Genomic DNA, 18,686 nt, shown 5'->3' on the forward strand with positions numbered 1-18,686 from the left:
AGGTGAATCCGCAGAGGATGGGTGCCAGTCCATGTCCAAGGTGTGACTCACGGCGGCGAATAGCGGGGCAGGTCCAGGGATGGGCCTTGCACTCAGCCCCGCGGCTCCATGCATGGCCGGACTTTGCTCGCCCATTGGAGGGATATATAAGGCCCCGCGGCTACCCGGGCCCTGTCTTCTGGCGTATCACTCCAGGGCTTGCTTCCCTACACATGGCACCTTGGGAATGGGGCCTGCTGTGCCTGCTGGCATGGGCACCCGCTGGGCGGGCTCAGCTCGCGCACAGGTGAGCCTGGGGTCCCACGATGGGCGGGGGAGCTTGGAAGGTGCCTGATGGTGCGGCCTGTGGCTTGCTGTCCGTGCACGCTGGTCTGTCATCATTCGCTGCAGTGCCCTGCACGGCCCCCTCCCCCTACCTCTTTTTCTTTCTTCTCACCCTGCAGTGGCTTACTTCACCCATCTTTGGGTCTGTTTCCTGCTCTTTCCCAATCTCTCCATCAATGTGTGGATCAATGGATACATCGATACATTCCATCTGTCAATGTAGCTGTGTGTGTCCATAGTGTGCGTGTCTGTGTCCCTTATCCATCAGTGTGACCGCGTAGGCATATCTGTGTGTGTGTGTGTGTGTGTCTATGTGTCTCTCTGTCTATGCATCACCTTTCTGTCTCTGTGCCTGTCTATTGGTCTGTCTCTGTGGGTGGGTGTCTGTCTGTCTATCTGTCTAAGCGTCTCTCTGTCTATGCATCACCTTTCTGTCTCTGTGCCTGCCTATTGGCCTGCCTGTCTGTGTCTGTCTGTCTGCCTCTCTTTCTGTCCGTCTCTGTGGGTGTCTGTCTGTCTATGCATCATCTTTCTGTCTCTCTGTCTGTCGGTCTGACTGTCTCTGTGGGTGTCTGTCTGTTTATGTGTCTCTCGGTCTATGCATCACCTTTCTGTCTCTGTGCCTGCCTGTTGGTCTGTCTGTCTCTGTGGGTGTCTGTCTGTCTATGTGTCTCTCTGTCTATCCATCACCTTTCTGTCTCTGAGCCTGACTATTGGCCTGCCTGTCTGTGTCTGTCTGTATGCCTCTCTGTCTGTCCGTCTCTGTGGGTGTCTGTCTGTCTATGCATCATCTTTCTGTCTCTCTGTCTGTCGGTCTGGCTGTCTCTGTTGGTGTCCGTCTGTCTGTCTCTGTGGGTGCGTGTCACTCTATACACCTCTCTGTGTATTCTGCAGTCTTTCGGTGTGTCTGTACCAGCTGGACTGTCTCTGTGGGTGTCTGTCTGTCTATGTGTCGCTCTGTCTATGCATCATCTTTCTGTCTCGGTGTCTGTCTGTTGGTCTGTGGGTGCCTGTCACTCCATGCACGTCTCTGTGTATTCTGCAGTCTTTCGCTGTGTCTGTACTAGTCGGACTGTCTCTGTGGGTGCCTGTCTGTCTCTCTCTCTCTCTCTGTCTATGCATCATCTTTCTGTCTCGGTGTCTGTCTTTGAGGTTGTCTTTCTCTATGTCTATATATCTGCCTGTGTCCTCTGTCCCTCACTCTATCTCGTGTAGTTGTGCACGTTCTCCCTCTGTGTGTCTATGGCTGTCTCTGCACAGACCCGCCCCTTCCTGTATACCAATCTATCCCCCATTGTCACTTTCTATCACGCCCTCTCGTATATGTATTTTATAGACACAGTCTTGGTTGGTTCTAGATATTGCCATCGCAACAGAACTCTGCTCTAATCCGAGCTGTACTCTCCCGAGTCCTACACTCCTGCTTACCAACAACTGATCACATTTGAGAAACACACATTCTTCCTTCCACAACCATATCCCTTCCCACGCATCCCAATGGTTTTCCTCTCTGTTTTTACTCTTTCTATTGTCCATTTTCTCTTTCCTAGCACATTCTCCCCAACCCCCCCCCCCCCCGCACCCGCCCCCTTCCGTTTGCAGATTAAGGTCTGGCGACACCATTGCAGGGTCACAATATGCCACCCTTCAGACAAGGCCAGGCATCGGTGGTGAAGGGCACAGGTTAAACAATGGAAAAAAATAACACACACACACGCACACTCCCCCATCTCTTTATCTCGCTTCTGTTTTCTCATTAGAGCATTATGTACTGATGTCAATGTCCACTGTGTTTTGTATAGTGCCTAGCCGACCTTAAAATGGCTTTGCAGCGCTATATTATTGTCCAAAAGTGCAGTCTGCACAGCTCAGGTATTGGGCAGACCAGAGCCCGGTCGCTGGGTGAAAGGTGCCTTGGATGAATTTTGCCTGTATGTCAGGTGGGGGTCTGAGGGTGAAGGGGCATGGAAGGGGCATATTGCCATCGCAGACTAGCTCTACGTTGTTACTGTGCACCGGAGACCAGGCCAATACCTTGAGTAAGTGGGTCTGGTTCAGGAATAACTCCATGCATGTAGTCTGCTTCACTGGATTTCACAACCTTCCATACACGCTCATATAAGGACGCCTGCTTCGTTTCTAGGAGGCGCGTGAGACTGGGCACTGGGTGTGTCTTTGCAGTGGGGTATATTTCTCGGAAACTCAGTGTTTCTCATACTACAGAGATCCTACACCCCCCCCACACCTTATATGAGAACGCTATGTTTCTCCTAGTATAACCCTTAGATGGCATGGGTCCCGCCAGCTGGCTCTCTGATGAAGCAGCAGGGCCCGAAACACGTGCTTGCTTGTCATTTTTCTGTTCCAGATTAAAAACATGGATTGGTTTAGAGATTTTTTGCACGGTTTTAAAACTGAATGTAACTCTGTAATTGGATGTTTACTGTGCCTTTTGCAAGCATCATATGACATAGCGCCTTACACTTTTGAGGAAAAAAAGAGTTTCTATGAGTTAAATAAATAAATGGATCATTCTCTGACCAATACGGGCTGAATATAGCTCCTTCGTGTGGCGCAGTGCTTTGAAGGGCCTCCGTTTCCTTCTGTGCGCTACATGATAACGTTACCTAGGCGTGTTACTTTGCTCACTTGTATAACCAGACTAGAGGGTCACCCGGGTGCTCTTCTGAAATTGCAGCACTGGTGCCGCGCAAAGAGAGCGCAGCTCTTTTGGCAATGGCGCTGCTGTCATTGCGCATGCGCGGTGTTTGCACTTGATTAGACAATCTTTATGCCTGGGAAAAGGTACCGGAAAAGCCAGACGAGATCTCACTACCGCCATGCCGAGTGGTGGTCGAACACAGCCAGATGTATACACCGCCAAGCTAGACCTCTGTGTCACGCAACAAAACCCTCCTCAATTTCAAGCCATTGTTGCTAACAAATGAAGCTGGTTTCATTACATTGCATTTCAAGTACTTTACAGAAGAAATGTATTTATTTAATTTTATTTATTGAACATTTGTATGGTGCCTATATAGCAAAAAGTGTCTACAGGCGGCGCAAGACAAAAGAGTGTTGGGGCGGGATGTCTGGGGTGGCGGGCAGTGGGTCGGACTGGGCCACAAAATTGTCTCGGGCACCAATGAAAAAGTGGCCCACAGTTGCAAATGGCTATTCATTCCTTTTGTGACACCGTTTGTATAGTACCCAAGGGGGAGTTTGTTTCTAACGTGATGCAAATTGTGCATTTTAAAGAATATTTATTCAGCAACACTGGTCAAAACTACTCGCCGCATAGTGAAGGAACTCATCAAACTGGCCCACATTGGCCAAAAAGGTGGCCCAATTTGAACACAAAAACGGACCCACACCAGCATTTTTTGTGACATTCGGATCGTGGAGGTGCAGTAACTAGAAGTGCAGGGGAAGGGGCTGATCAAGGAGAAGGCATGGGATAGGGAGGGGGGGAGAGAGAGAAGGGGGTGAGGGTGTGGGCCCCAGGGACTCGGCAAGTGCTAATGGGAGCCAAGGAAGGCAAGTGCCTGGGGAAAAACAGGGGTGGGGTCAACTAGTGTGGTTGCAGGAGTGGACCAGACTAGTAGGCTAGTCAGGGAAGGGTGCCCACCGGCGAAAACACAGCTGTTCCTGCTCAAGTAAATCTTTTTGCCTGAATGCAGTTTCAAACTGCCCGTACTGGCACTCTGTGGTTTGATCAGCCTGCTGGCATCTGAGAGCCCATGGGGCACTGGCCCTGTGTTGCAGGCGTTCTGTTCGAACCACCTCACTTGTATTTCGCAAAGGGGTAACACTAAACTAACCATATGAATTATTTTCTGATAGAAGGTTATAATTCCAAGGTGGACAGTCTGGTACACTCCTAATGTACTCTTTCAAAATACCCCTCTGAGAGGGAAAGGTGACAAATAGCACCAATGAGTGTTCCTGTCTGCTTTGCATTAAATCACAGAGCGTTTCGAGAATATAAATATGATCAGAGATCTCTATTTTTGATCAACAAGTCTGTGATGAAAGGGTTGTATGTGCAAATCAGTAAATACATAACCACAAATGGCTTGGTGCTCACATCACTTTTCTCAACACTCACCCTAACACTGAGATGCTTGTAACCATGAACCATACATACTCCTTCGGACATCTTAAGTTTTTGGACAAGAGGATAAAATAGCTGCAACATCAGCCACTCAAATGGGCTATAAGGGCTCTTTTGTTTCTTGTCTCTGGATAATTTTAGATGAGGAGGGTCTTGGTGTCAGTCTGGGCATGCCCAGTCCCCCATACAGAAACATCTTTAGGGAATGATATCTATAGACCGCAACGGATACCCTACAATAAAGAGGGAAAACTGTACAGAAAGGATTGTACCTCTTACAAACGTCAGCCTGACCAGTAATAAGCTTCTGATACGTGGTATAGGGTCCACAGTTCCTCAGCCACTACCTCCTCACCACTGCGCAGGCTTCAGAGGTTATTTCCGGGAAAAAAAGAGCAGCCCCATGCTTTACCAAACAGAACTGGCGTTAGCATCTTTTATTAGTGCTGTCCTGCAGCTAGTGAAAATCATGGTGTGGCGGTGTAGAAAGGGCGTTTGGCCTAGTAGATGCACAATTTGAGGCAACGTCTTTGATTGCTTTATGTGGTTAAGTGTGGGGACAGTGTGGCACACTTACTAGAGCTGCATACACACACAATTCCAGTGTGCTATTGTATGGACATGGGACACATCAGACAAAACCAGTCATATATGTACTGTTACATAGAGGAGCAGCACATAGACGTCTTAACAAACAGGGTGGTGACTTGGGCAGCGCACACATCATTGCTGCACACACATCACCGCATTCATTTGCCACAGACTACTGTCTGCACGTTGACACAATGAACCCTGCTTTCCTAATCAAGGTACCAAGCCACATTGAGGAGCCATCTGGCCGTGGTTGGCATGTTAAGAAAATGAAAAGACTGTTGATGCTGAAGGGATATGATGTGATGGGGCACTTATAAAGCACCTGTACACAAATGTTTCTAGGCGCAGGTGCATTTAGTCCATGTCCCAAAGCAACCACTACACCACTTAGGCAAGAAAATGACAGGTAACTTTCTCAGGCATGTAACTAAAAATTAATATACAAAAATAAAAACGTTTTGAGATGTCAAATAAAGACATGAAAATAAAGAACATAGTTTAAACCTTTTTGTGTGGCACGTTAATTCTCTTGGAAGAATGTTTAGATTTGGTCAGATTGCTGATGCTTTGTGCTGGCCTTCAGAATAAAAATGCCCCATGTGTATTTCTTATCACTGTGGCGTAAAAACAATGGCTTGTTAAATGAACCATTACTCATAAATTGCCCCATTTTAAAGGCTCTGACAACACAAAGCTGGAGAGGGGGTGCAGAGAATGTGTGTCTCCAGAGCACCCCAGAGGCTACTTTCGAAATATGCATTCCTTTATTCGGAACAAAGGAATGCTTAACCTTTTAGCAGGGTGCTCAGAGGCAACTGTCTGGGTGGACCCCTTCCTGAGTGCCCCGCGCCCCCTTGAGCTGCGTTAGCTCTGCTCCCTGGACAGCTGCCCGCTCTGCACGCCCCAGAAAACGGGCTGCGTGTTATGTCCATGTAAATTATGTCACCTGTCATCATTGAGTGGCCTAGGGCCATCTTGCTTTATCGATGCAATAACAATATAATTAAATTACATGTGATTTGATTTGTTGCCCATTCGCTAAAAAAACATAATTGTGTCTTAGTTCATGGTGTTATGCATGAGCGTTCGCTGACCTTTGAAGAGATTATGAGATAAACAGAGCTCTCAAGTTTCCCATGGCCATGTGTGAGGCCGCCACCCAGTCCTGGTTTTGCTTGGAATTCTGGGACTAGTTTTCCTACATTTTAAATGGTAAAGAAAAAACTGCAAGTGCCAGAAACGTAATTGAAAAAAAGGACTGCATGGCCTTCTCGCGAATGGCCACGGGAAACTTGAGAGCTCTGGTGATATAAGGAAAGGCCTTCCAGAAGGGGTACTTTGTGAGGACATCTTGTCGCCGAAGTCCATGAATTTGGGGAGGCTGGTGGATTAAATACAAGGGGTTTGTGCTTATGATGTGCGTGGATGAAATGTCTAAGGGAGAGTGTGTTTCTCAGGTGGGGTGGTAGAGCCGCGCGCCAGGCCGCATAGATGAGGGGAGCGTTACACCGTTGTATTGGTAGTATGGGTTGAGTGACTTTGCAGTAGTGTGCTAGAAGGCTCTGTTACTCTTTTAGGTTTTGGGTGGATGTTTATAGGCCACTGTGTGGAATGTACTGGAAGCGGCACTGGTCATTGGGTCAAATCTTCCCGGATCCAACAACTGACAAAATATGTCTTCCAGGATTTTGGATCCAGGAAAACATTGACTCCCTTCAAGGGTTTAAATGCTTTTGATTTGCGGATTTCGGATCCAGGAAAACATTTACTCCCTTCAAGGAATTCAATGCTTTGGGTTGCGGATTTCAGATCCAGGAAAACATTTACTCCCTTCATGGATTTTAATGCTTTTGAGTTGCGGATTTTGGATCCAGGAAAACATGTACTCCCTTCAAAGATTTTAATGCTTTTCAGTTGCTTTGGTTGTAAAAGCTGAGTTTGAGCACATGTCCACAGGACGCAGGTCGAGAGACTTACGAACGCCTGGTCAGGATGAATGTGAATATGTCTGTTAGGATTGCACTCAGCAGAAAATATTTAAGCAAGTCTGTTGGTTTAAAAGGTGTGCACCTTTTATACCTTGCTTACAGAATCATAGGAAACACTCCTTCTCACCGGTTATTTTTCAGGTGTTAATAATAAATTAACCTCCTAAAATGGAAATGTTTGTTGGGGAAGGGGAGCTTAGAAAAATCTCCTTCGTCCACCAACCTTCCATCCCCGTCCCGCCGTCGCTGGTGGGATCCCACAGTTAATCATTTCCATTTCCAGCCCTGACTGCAGGAGTTTGTTACTCGGGTAGGGTGTGGGCAGAGTCAGGAGCTTAACAAGGGGTGCATTGGATGTTTTTCCGGTGGGGTAGTTGTTTGACTACTGGTAGAGTATATAGCATGCTTTGGCGCAGCTGTTTGGGTGGTGCAGGCTTTTGACGCAGCGCCTTGGATGTAGGTCCTCCTTCCTTCGGAGTTTACTGTTGCCCACGGCCAGTAGGGTGAAGAGGGGCCTAACAACGCACAGCACCGCTTCTTGAGTACACTGACATCCAAAATACTAGAAATGCCTCGATCTGGATGTCGCACTTGCTGAGCGGGCCTTGCATTCCTTGAATATAGCAGCATCCTAAACCCTGCACTTGTTAGTGTTTTGCATGACAGTCGATTTAAGATAAGGCGCCGTTGGCAGGTCCCACTTTGGCGCGCCCTGCTGGCCGCGGCCAACCGGGCATGTGATAGGGGACCTGCACCAAATGCGCCACGGGGCAACCGTCGGGCACCAAAAGGCCGGGGCCGATTTGACCTGCTTCATATAACATGGGAAGGATATGGGTTGGCTGAAGAGGTTTCTGACAGTCGCACTGGAAGAGGAGAGTTTGTTAATTAGGTACGGAGTGGGTAGGTTTTGGGCCTGGGTAAAGGATGAACTAAAAGAGGTACCAGGCTGCTGGTAGGTTCAGGGCCTCTGCAAGGGGCCCACTGGAAACATGTGTTGCGCCAGTAGGATTCTGGTAGGTTCAAGGCTTCTGTGAGGGCTTTGAGGACCAGGCTGGTACCCAGTAGGGCCAGAGGTGGTCATTCGAAGATCTCTGAGGGTACACTTGACGCGTTTGTTACTCAGGTAGAATGTGGGAATTTGCATTGTCTGTGCAAGGGAGTGACTGGAATAATGTGTTACTCAAGTAGAGTGTGGGTAAATTCTATTTTATTGCTAGTGTTAGGTAGTCAACTGTGCCATAGGCAACAAAGAGGTCTAAGGGGACGAAGAGGCACACATCCCCTGTGTTGGTGTTCCATAGCCTATAGTCCATCACTTGGATATTTGCAGTCTCAGTGCTGCACTTGGCGGAAGCCAAACTGGTAATCACAGAGGAGGCCAAGTAGATCTATTTTGGCAACTACTTTCTCGACAAGCTTCCTGATTAACTGGAGCTCGTGACGGCTCTGTAGTTGGCAAGGTCCTGTGGGTCAAGGAAAGCTTTTTTGAGAACGGGTTACATGAGATCGGTCGCCAATGTGTCTCGGAATGAACCTTGCCTGAGGGAGGCGTTCACAATCCCATGGAGTGTGTTGGCCACTGGGCCGGTGAATACGTTAATGAGGGAGGCTGGGAGGAAGTCGTCCATGTAAGTGGTAGGTTTAAGCAAAGCAAGTGTGTCTGAGAGATCCTTAGGAGAGAGGATGGGGATTTTGGTCAGGAGGGAAAGGATGTGGGGGATGGAGAGCAGGGCTACGTCTCGCTTTGAGACATAAATGAGACCTCAGATCTTATCAATTTTGTTAATGACGAATGTATTCATTCTGAGGTATTTCTTTTGTGAAGCCGGCACCACGGGGACAGGTGTCGTCTTGGCACAGTGCTTGACTACATTCAATCAGGCTTTGCTTCTGTTAACCCAGGGGTCATCTTTCTGCGGTGAGCGTGCAGGGATTTGAAGGATGAGAGATCCTCTTGGTCGTGGTTCATATGCGCCACATTTCATTGAATCCGATCAAGCATTTGTTGGCGGTGTGCACCAAGGTCAGAGCGGTTTGACTTTGACGCGACTAGACTTTAGAGGTATGTGGGCATCCATTAGTACTTTGTTCAAATGTATCCAGAAGGGCTGAGGCATTCCCTGTGGTGGAGCATGTTGTGAAGGGTGCCTCTATTGTGTCTAGTAGGACATTTCTGAAGAGGCAGTGCTCACTCACTGCGTGTTTAGCCTGTCCTTTGTCAGGAAGCTTTGTGTCCGATATGAGAAGGGGGACTGTAGCATGGTCTGTGGCTGACGAGAGGGCTGGGGTTCAAGAACAAGAGTTGAACACGAGGTTCAGCATGTGGCCTTTGACATGGGTGGGGGAGAATATGATCTGTTCCAGGCCCATGTTGTCAGTCCGGGAGCATAGAGTCGCGTAGGTGCTTTGATGGTTGGGACGCAGGCACTTTAAATCTCAGAGGAGGATCTTATTTGAATACAAGACTGTTGCTGAGGTGAGACGGTTGGAGAGATGTTCGATTAAGACACCATTTCCCATAGAAGTTCTGTAAATTAGGTGGATGTAAATGAGCCGTTGTTTAAGATGGTGAACCAACATGGGAGCATTTTAAAGATTTTGTGTGCGGGGGTAGGGATTACCGTGCAGGGCCAGTCAATCCTATGGATGACTCCCACCTCTAGTTTTTGCTGTGCAGTTAGTATGATAAATGCTGTAGTCATCGGGTAGGAAGAAGTCGAAGATGTAGGGGAAGGTGGGTGAAAACCACATTTTGTTAATGAAAAGGGCATCAAGTTTGTTGTGGGTTATGAGGCCGGTGATGTCGGCGGTTTGGGCGACCACTGAACGGTTAACAATCATATCAGTGCGGATGCGACTAGAAGGCGCCTGGTGCAGGGGTGTACTGAAGATATTGAGGAGGATCTTCAGGGTCGCTGTTCATGGCTGCTTTGGGCATTTGGATTTGCAATCCCTGGAGAGGATGCGTATGACTTGTGGTGAGAAGAGAAGCATGCTGATGTCTACCTGGTGTATGATGGGTGGAGTAACTGGCCTTCGGCCCTTTCCAAGCCCTACCCGGACCAAAAAGGAGGGACCCTTTCCTTTGACTTCCTTTCACTTCAGATGCCTGGGCGGGAGGCGCACTTAGATTTAACAGTTAAGAAAGGAAAGGAAGGGGCTGGGCTAAGCAGGTGGGAGGGGCAGAGGTCACATGACCTAGATCCATTTGCCCCCGCTGACCAACTTCAATATAAAAGAGTCTGGAAGGCTGCTTAAGTGGGGGGAAAAAGAGCAGTAAAACAAGAAGCAGTGATTGACAGGTGGGTGGGGCAGAGGTCACATGACCTAGGTTCACTTTCACCAGCTGACCAGCTGCAGATTCATGGTCTTGGTAAGTAGTGGACTGGAAGAGTTTGTTACTCGGGTAGAGTGTGGGTATATTCAGGCCCTCTGCGAGGTGCATCTGAAGAGCTTGTTATTCAGGGTGTGGGTAGGGTCAAGGTCTCTGAAAGAGGTGCCCTGGTAGAGTTTGTTTCAGAGGCAGGATGTGCGTGGATTAAAACTCTCTGTGAGACGCTTAATGGTTGAATTGCTTGCTATTCAAGTAGGGCCTTTGTGTTTGTTTGAAGGTCTAGCAAGGGGGGAACGTTACATTATTACACAGGTAGTGTGGGCATGTTGGCTTTGCCATTAGTATGCTGCAACAGTTTGTTACTTAGGTAGGGGGGTGGGGTATTTATTTGTTTATTTATTTATGTATTTGTAACGCGCCGAAGCTCGCAAGCATCAGGGCGCGACAGAGACACGGAGACGGGAAGTTCACAGGACTTTACGAGGAGAAAATAAAGAGAGGAGGAAAGTAGGTTCTACATGAGAACCAGCGTAGAGGAAATGTAAATTATTTGAAGAGTGTGGTCTTTAACTGTTTCTTGAATGATTGAGTATTGTTTTCAAGTCTGAGATTGCAGGGCAACTCATTCCAGTGGAAAATGGCCTTGCTAGGAAATGCTCGACCTAGGCCTGTGGATTTACTAGGGTAGCTAGATTTAAGCCTTGTTTTACGGATCTTAAGGTCTGGCTTGGCTCATACCAGCTGAATTCCTTCTTCAGGTATTTCAGGGCCATTCCGTATAGGCAACGATGAACCAGTGTCAACGATTTAAAGATAATACGTTCCCTTACTTCTAGCCAGTGGAGGTCGTTTCTGTCCTTAGTATTATGCTGATGCTTGAACTTTCCTGTGATGGACAGAACTGCGTTATTCTGAATGATTTGGCATTGCTTTATGCAGTTGCTGTTGGCGCCAAGCATCAAAGCGTTGCCATAATCTAAGCGTGACAGAATAGTGGCCCTGGCAATTGTGATCCTATTTTTGATATTTAGTAAGGGTTTGATACGACAAAGAAGCCTCTGATAATATTGACTGTTTCGTTTTAGGTAGGAGGTTTGAGCCTCGGCTCCTAGTGATGACTGTAAGTAGATGCCGAGGGTTTTGACTTTGCTTGTCACAGTGATGGAAGAGTCTTTTATACAGAATGAGGAGTAGTCTGGGCCTAGGTTATTTAAGACTTTTGTAGTGCCAAATGTCATAAGCTCTGTCTTGGAGCTATTAAGACCTTAGGGTCTGTGCAAAGGGGATGGGTTAATCAAAAGAGTTGGTTACAGAAGGTGTTGGTAGGTGCCGTGTCTCTACAGGTTTGTTGCACGGGTAGGGTATGGATAGATTCAAGGCCTCTGCTAGAACTTTAAGGAACAGGTTGTTCCTCGGCAGAGCCAGGGGAGTATGTTTAAAGTTCTTGGAGGGTACACTGGAAGACTGTGTTACTTGGGTAGGGCAAGGGTAGATTCAGAACCCATGAAAGAATTTCTTAATCAGGTTGTGGGTCGGTTCAATGTCTTTGCAAGAGGTGCCCCAGAAGAGTTAGTTTCATAGGTAGGGTGTTGTAGAGTCAATAGGCCTCATTCTGAGTGGGGCGGTAAGGGATAACGGGCACCGGTAAGGAGACTGGTGCCTGTAATCCCTTACCGCCCTACTATGAGGTCCCCATTGAACGAGACCGGTGCCGGTACCGTTATTGGAGGCCGTCATTGTGCAAATAGCGCCATGACTACCTCCAATCTCGGAATGAGGCCCACTGCCTCTGGAACAGGTTTAAGGAACAACTGGTTGTTTTGTGGTTTCTGAGGGCACATTTGAAGAGTTTGTTATTCAGGTAAGGCTTGGGTAGAATCAAGGCCTTTGAAAGGGGTGCACAAAGGTTTAGGGTTTCTGCAAGAGGTGCACTGGAAGAGTTTGTTTCTTGAATAGGGTGCAGATAGATTAAATGGGCCCCATTACAAGTTTGCCGGTCCGGTAACTACGGTACCTGTAAGCTTGCCGGTATCGTAGTTACCGGACCGGCAAACTACGGGTTCTGCTCACGGGTGCCTTTTGGCCCGCCAGGCCGGACCTGGCGGGCGGTCCGGCATCCACAAGCAGAGAATGTCGGATGCACCGGCACCATTCTGAATGATGCCGGTGCATCCGGCCTCCCCATTCCCATTGAGCCCTAGGGGGCTCAAAAGGGAATAGGGAGTATTAGTTTCCGGCCCCTGGCAATGGGGAAATCCAGGGTTCCGCCAGGGTTGTAATGGCCCTGTATTTTCCCATTGCCAAGGGCCGGAAGAATTTGCAAGTTTGGCGGCAGCCTGCCGGTTTTACCGGTAAGGCTACCACCAAACTTGTAATGAGGCCCATGTCTCTGCGAGAGCTTTATGGTCAAATTCATTGTTACAGAGGTAGGGCCTTGGTAGTTGTTTGAAGGTCTCTGTTAGGGTTTAGTGGAAGATTGTTACTCGAGTAAGATGTGGGTACATTTAATGAACCTACACATATTTTTTTAGGTTTTTTCCACTGCACCACTTTAAAGAACTTAGCTGCCTACTGGACAGTGTCAAGGTGGAAGTTCAGGCCTTGTGGTGATTGGCCGCTGTGACAATCAACCAATGCGTTATTTCATCTGTAGTCGAAGGAGAGCAAAACAAAAGAGGTGGTGGCTGGAAGGTTAGAATTCTTTTTTAAAACCAGGCATTTAGCATATATACATTACTACATCACCGGAGTGGACATCACGGTATAACAACAAAATTGCATTTACATTTGTATTGTTTAGTCTAAAGCATATAGCATTCTATTGGAGTTTTCATTCTGTGGTCTCCTCGTCGCTGCCTTGGGTACAGTTAAGGTATGACCGCAACGGGGCCCATATGTCCTTAGGTCTAGACACTTCCGGCACACTTCTCACATATTGTCCCTCATTCTCCTGGACATACAGTAGGTCTCTCAGCCACGGCTAGTGGTTTGGGCCTGTTTTGGCTTGCTTGGAAGGTTAGAATTAATCTTAATCTCTGGCATCACTCTGGGCAACATTCCAGACCATCGTTCTTCGCCAGCCGAGCCTTTAGAGTAAGGAGAAAGACCATATGCAAATCAGGCTTGATCAGGCTGCCCAAAAGGGGCAGTGCAGCCCGAACTGCTAGGTCACATCCCTCTGCACAAGACCACAAGCATCCTCAGACATGTTTTAGCCTTGTTTGGCCTTATGAGTGAGGAGTAGCTTGGGTCTCTAGGCCCCGCAGGTATGGGACCCATGTCTGGCCATACCTCTCCCACTCGAGGTGGCTAAAGCAAAACAAAGGAGGTGATGGCTGGAAGGTTCAGAATTAATCTTAGCCTCTGGCATCGCTCTGGATAACCTTCCAGACCATCATTCTTCACCTGCCAAAGCATTATAGAAAGGGGAAAGACCATATGGCCATGGGAAATCCATTTCTGAAATTCAAGGCAAATATCTATATGAACTTAGATTTTATATGTATTGTTTTGATGTATTTGGAGATCAAAGATTGATATTTTACAGTTTGTGTATTGTGATAGGATTGTAATCTTTTTCTTTTTCAATTTTTATGGTCATTTAGTTTTATAAATTGTGATAGGTTTAGTTGTAGAAACCATACCACAATAAACAAAAATAATAATAAGAATAATCTTCTGATGCAGGTATAAGTGACTAGACATTCCCGAGCATGAATTCCCCAGTCTCTCCAATCATATCAAAGGTGTGTTTAATTAAATCTTTAATTTATTGCTATCCACTAGATTTTCTTAACAGTTTTCTTGTCTTCTTACACGGTTTATACCATCGTATTGTCTTCTTCATTCTGGTTCAAACCTTAAACCTTGTCAGGTCCAAACTGTCTAATAGGTCTGAAGAGCCAGATCCTTGCCACAATCGCTGGCCGGACGTTTATCATGTAGTCACCATTTCAGACACCACTTATTCCACCCAATAGTCGGGTAAATAGTTGAAATAGTTGTGGCCTTGCTTGTTCACACAATAGTAGGGTCCACCTATCACTATCCTGTACTGTCGCAAAACCTCAGGCGTGTCCTCTCCATGGAAACCTACACATTTATTTCTCAGCCTGTTATCGGAGAAAAGATTGATAAGATCGGAGGATGGCTCTATGTCCCAAAATGATATTAGGTGTTGAGACAATTCAAAAGCTACTGGATAAGGTGTCCCTTGTTTTTCCTTTAAAAATTAAAGTAATTAAGTGAAATTGAGGAGACTGAATACGTTGGCAATGTTTGGGTGGTTGAAGCACGGATGGAGTTAAGAAAGGAGGTTACAATTCTTAATATTTATGGCCCTAATGCCCTAGAACCATTTTCTGGAGTCATTTAAAACAAATCCTTTTCAATAAAGATTGCAATGGACTTATGTGTGGTGATTGTAACTAAATTTGCAACTTTACTCTTGATCACACATCTGACACTAAATGTAGATATTAATTTGATAGAAAATCTTATAATTGTTGATGCTAGTTGTTTTTGTCTCCGAGATGCCAAATACATTTCCTTTTTCTTACCCCCATAAATCCTTTTCTAGACTGGGCCATATTTTCATTAATACATCACTTGCTTCTAGTTCTCTTCATTCAGAAATTGACCATATCCTTATTTCTGACCATGCTCCAATCCTTACTGTCCTTGAATGGGAACTCCAGTTTACTCCTGTTTCCTGGTGGAGGTTCAACTCCTTCTTGATGAATGATCCTGATTTCATTCAGCAAATAGACAACTTAATTACAGAGTTTTTCGCCTTTAACACCCCCCCTAGATACCTCTATACAGAATTATTGGGATGCTTTTAAGGCCACTTTATGAGGTTTCATTATACAATTTGCTGCAATTAAAAAGCCTTCACAAGATCTTCTCCATTTGATTACATCGTTAGAATTGTCTTACTTTAATCGGCCCACAGATGCTATTTTTAAATCCCTCCTTTCAAAGAGCATAGAATTTAATAAATACAATACAAATAAAGCCTGTTCATCCTTGCTTAGATCTAAAGCAGAGCTTTATATAGGATCCAATAAATCTGGTAAATTATTAGCTGCTTATTTTAAGAGGAGGAAAGAAAACACTATTATCACATCTATTGTTAACCAACAAGGTATTAGAGTCACAAATTCAGAGCAAATTAATAATGCTTTCTAGGAATTTAATTCTCAACTCTAAATGGCTAATGATGATATCCTAAACTTCCTGTACTCTAACAAGAAAATGACTGACCACCCAATAGATCTCTCCTATTTAGAGTGCCCCTATTTCTTTACAGGAAATTCAAAAGCTATCCTGAATCTCAAATTGTATAAAGCCCTGGGACCTGATGAACCTCCAACAGATTTGTATTGTTCTTTTTCTGCCTTACTCTCCCCTAAACTCCTCTAGCTTTTTAATCACTTCCTTGCCTTAGGAAATAATTCGGGCTCTTTTGGTGAAGCCCTTTTAATTTGGTTTCCTAAACCCTACAAAGACCCTTCTTATGTTAAAAATGATCATCCCATGTCTCTAATTAATTCTGATAAAATAAATTAGCTAAAGTAATCGCTCATATTAGATAGTGTAATGCATACATTCATTAATACTAATCAAACTGGGTACATCAAGGAAATGTATGCTTCCAAGAATACTAGACTCCTCTTTAATGTCCTCTCAAATGCACAAAATTCTCCAGATCCCCTCATTTTTCTGGCATTCGATGCAAAAAAAAAGCTTATGGCAGAGATTTGTGGGCCTTCTTGTGTGAATCTTTATTATGGCATGGTTCAGCCCTACCTTTTTCTAAATGTATCTCGCTGTTGTATTCTACACCCTCCACTAGTATTTTCATCAATAATGCCTTCTCTAAATAAATTCCTATATCACGTGGAACCAGACAAGGATGTCTATTGTCCCCACTTTTTTTTATTTTGACTCTGGAACCCCTTCTCCGAAGCATCTGAGTTAATGACGATAGCAAAGGCATTGTCATTAGAGACTCATGTTCCAAACGTTCCGCTTATGCTGGTGATATCCTTCTTTATTTTTCGGACCCATCTACCTCTATTCCTGCTCTAATGTCTACCATTGATCCATTTTCTAAAGTCTCTGGCTACAAGTTAAACGTTGATCAATCAGAAATCCTTCCTTTGACTAATTCTTACATTTTATCCAATACTTCTCTCTATGGTATGAAGTGGTGCTCCTCGTCCATTACATATTTGGGTATTCGTATTGCTAAAGATATCCCATCTACCTTAATTGTAAATCAAAATGCTATTATTGATAAAGGTAATTCTTCTATTAATCACTGGTCTCCTCTATTTCCCTCCTGGTGGGGTCGATTAGATTCCATCAAAATGGGATGAATCTTTACTATCTGTCTGTGAGCCCAGTGTGTTGCCACGCACCTTCTTCCAAAAAATAGATACACTTATTTCTAACTTTCCTTGGAAAAATAAAGCCCCCCAAATTGCTTTGAATAAACCCAAAACTTGTAAGAACTCCGGTGGAGTCAAATTCTCAGATTTTCTAAGTTTCAGAACAATTATTCTATTCCTATCATATGAACCCCAATTGATTAGTGCCCCTTCCTGGGTCATAGTGGAATAACAATTCATAACCCCATTTTTCTTCTCACACTTTCTCAAAACATCCTCATGCCATGGTATTAGAAAATAAAACACTCCTATATTCTTTCAAAAATGCATGGAGTCATTTATTCTCATGTTTTCCCATTACCCAAGATGCTGGTAACACCTTTTTATGGTTGAATAAATGTTTCCCATTTAGACCCAAGCATAATGTGGTACAAAGATGGTACTCTGCTGGTATCTTCCTTGTCGCACTTTTATTCATCAATAATATACCTATACCTTTTCCTGAACTATGTACTCGATTCAACCTTAATGATTCTGATTTCTAAACATATTCAATACTTACAAAATTGGTTACCAAGGCTATTCCCTATTACTCCCAAAATGTCCCCTCAAAATATATTAAATCACTTTTATGCTCCCGCTCCACTAAAACCTCTAGATTATATCCCATCCTTAGCCAGCCCAAGGATTCTGGAGCATATCTAACGGTTGCTAAAATCACCTGCTCGAACCACAGTTTATGTTGGTCTTGTCAAACTCCTGCTGCTGACTTTATTCATTCAATTTTTAATTGCAAATTTGTTTTTCCTTTTGGCGACAAATATAGGAATGCTTACAAAATATTTTTTTCTTTTCTGGAACCCTTAACTTTATGAAATGTTATGATTGGTGTGTTAGTCAATCCTTGTATGTCATCTATTGTTTCACCTGGGTTGTTCAATATCTTTGTTTATAGTGCCTGTCATCTCATTGCTTCCAACTGGAAAAATGCACAGAGCTTATCGTATAATTTATGGTGGAATTCCATTTGTTCTTGCCACAGAATCGAAAAAATGCATGCGTCATCATCTAGGATGCTGCATACATTTTATAGCTTATGGAATGTATTTAACACTTATTTATCATGAAATGTTCATCCTCTTCAGAAAATGCTTCCCCCTTTCCTCCTTCTTCCCTTATTCATTTCAATGTTCGTCTCGTTAGTCTTCCCCTTTAGTCCTAGCTTGCCTAGTGGATAATCTCCTTTTTTCGCATGATTTGGCTAATAATACTATCTTAGTTTAATGCATTTTATGTCACATAATTGTATTTTCATCAATGTAATTAACTCCAGGATATCCTCTTTTGCTGTTACAGCATGTATCCCTTCAATTACCATTGTCTTCATTAAAACTTTCTACAGAAATTATTTAACTTTAAAAAAAGGAGGGACCATACACACTGGCAGCGTATAGAGCATTTTTGATTTATCACTAAAGTTTGGCCGGTCCAGGTCTATAAACCTACAATAAACAGACTATTCATGTTCTCCGAGCCTTTGCAGGAAGATGATTTTTTTTACGCCCCCTTATCACCAAGAGGGCAGACCAGTGGTGTAAGAGGTCTCTCCAAATACAGGTAATACTGATATGATCATTATTTTTTATTAAGATATTTGTTGAGCGCTGACCTACCTTCAAGAAGCAGCAGAGCGCTTTACAATCATAGAGGGAAGAATACGGATAGGGAGCAGAGAAACAAGAGAGTGGGGGTCTCACAACATGGAAGGGAGGGCAATAGTCAGCAATGGATCTACAAGTAACCAGGAGAGGAATCTGTGGTGATCAGATCACCCAGTCTCAGGTAGGTTGGGGAGTGGAAAGTGGATGGACCTGGGTGTTAGGGAGGAGATATTCCTTGAAGCTGAGGGTCTTCCGCATTTTCCTGGACTGTAG

The 18,686-nt window shown here is 44.9% G+C and overlaps 1 protein-coding gene across 1 annotated transcript in view; it reads left to right on the top strand.

Moving 5' to 3' along the window:
- The first annotated feature begins 209 nt into the window (after nucleotides 1-209).
- LOC138457973 (IgGFc-binding protein-like) overlaps nucleotides 210-18,686 on the top strand; it is a 344,303-nt gene continuing 325,826 nt past the window's right edge. The window contains exon 1 of the mRNA XM_069607205.1: nucleotides 210-286. Coding sequence (XP_069463306.1) covers nucleotides 213-286 — 74 coding nt within the window. The 5' untranslated portion in view covers nucleotides 210-212. The remainder of the gene's footprint in view (nucleotides 287-18,686) is intronic.

This window comes from Ambystoma mexicanum, chromosome 1p, assembly GCF_040938575.1.
Source record: "Ambystoma mexicanum isolate Mex_15411 chromosome 1p, UKY_AmexF1_1, whole genome shotgun sequence".
Classification (NCBI taxonomy): domain Eukaryota; kingdom Metazoa; phylum Chordata; class Amphibia; order Caudata; family Ambystomatidae; genus Ambystoma; species Ambystoma mexicanum.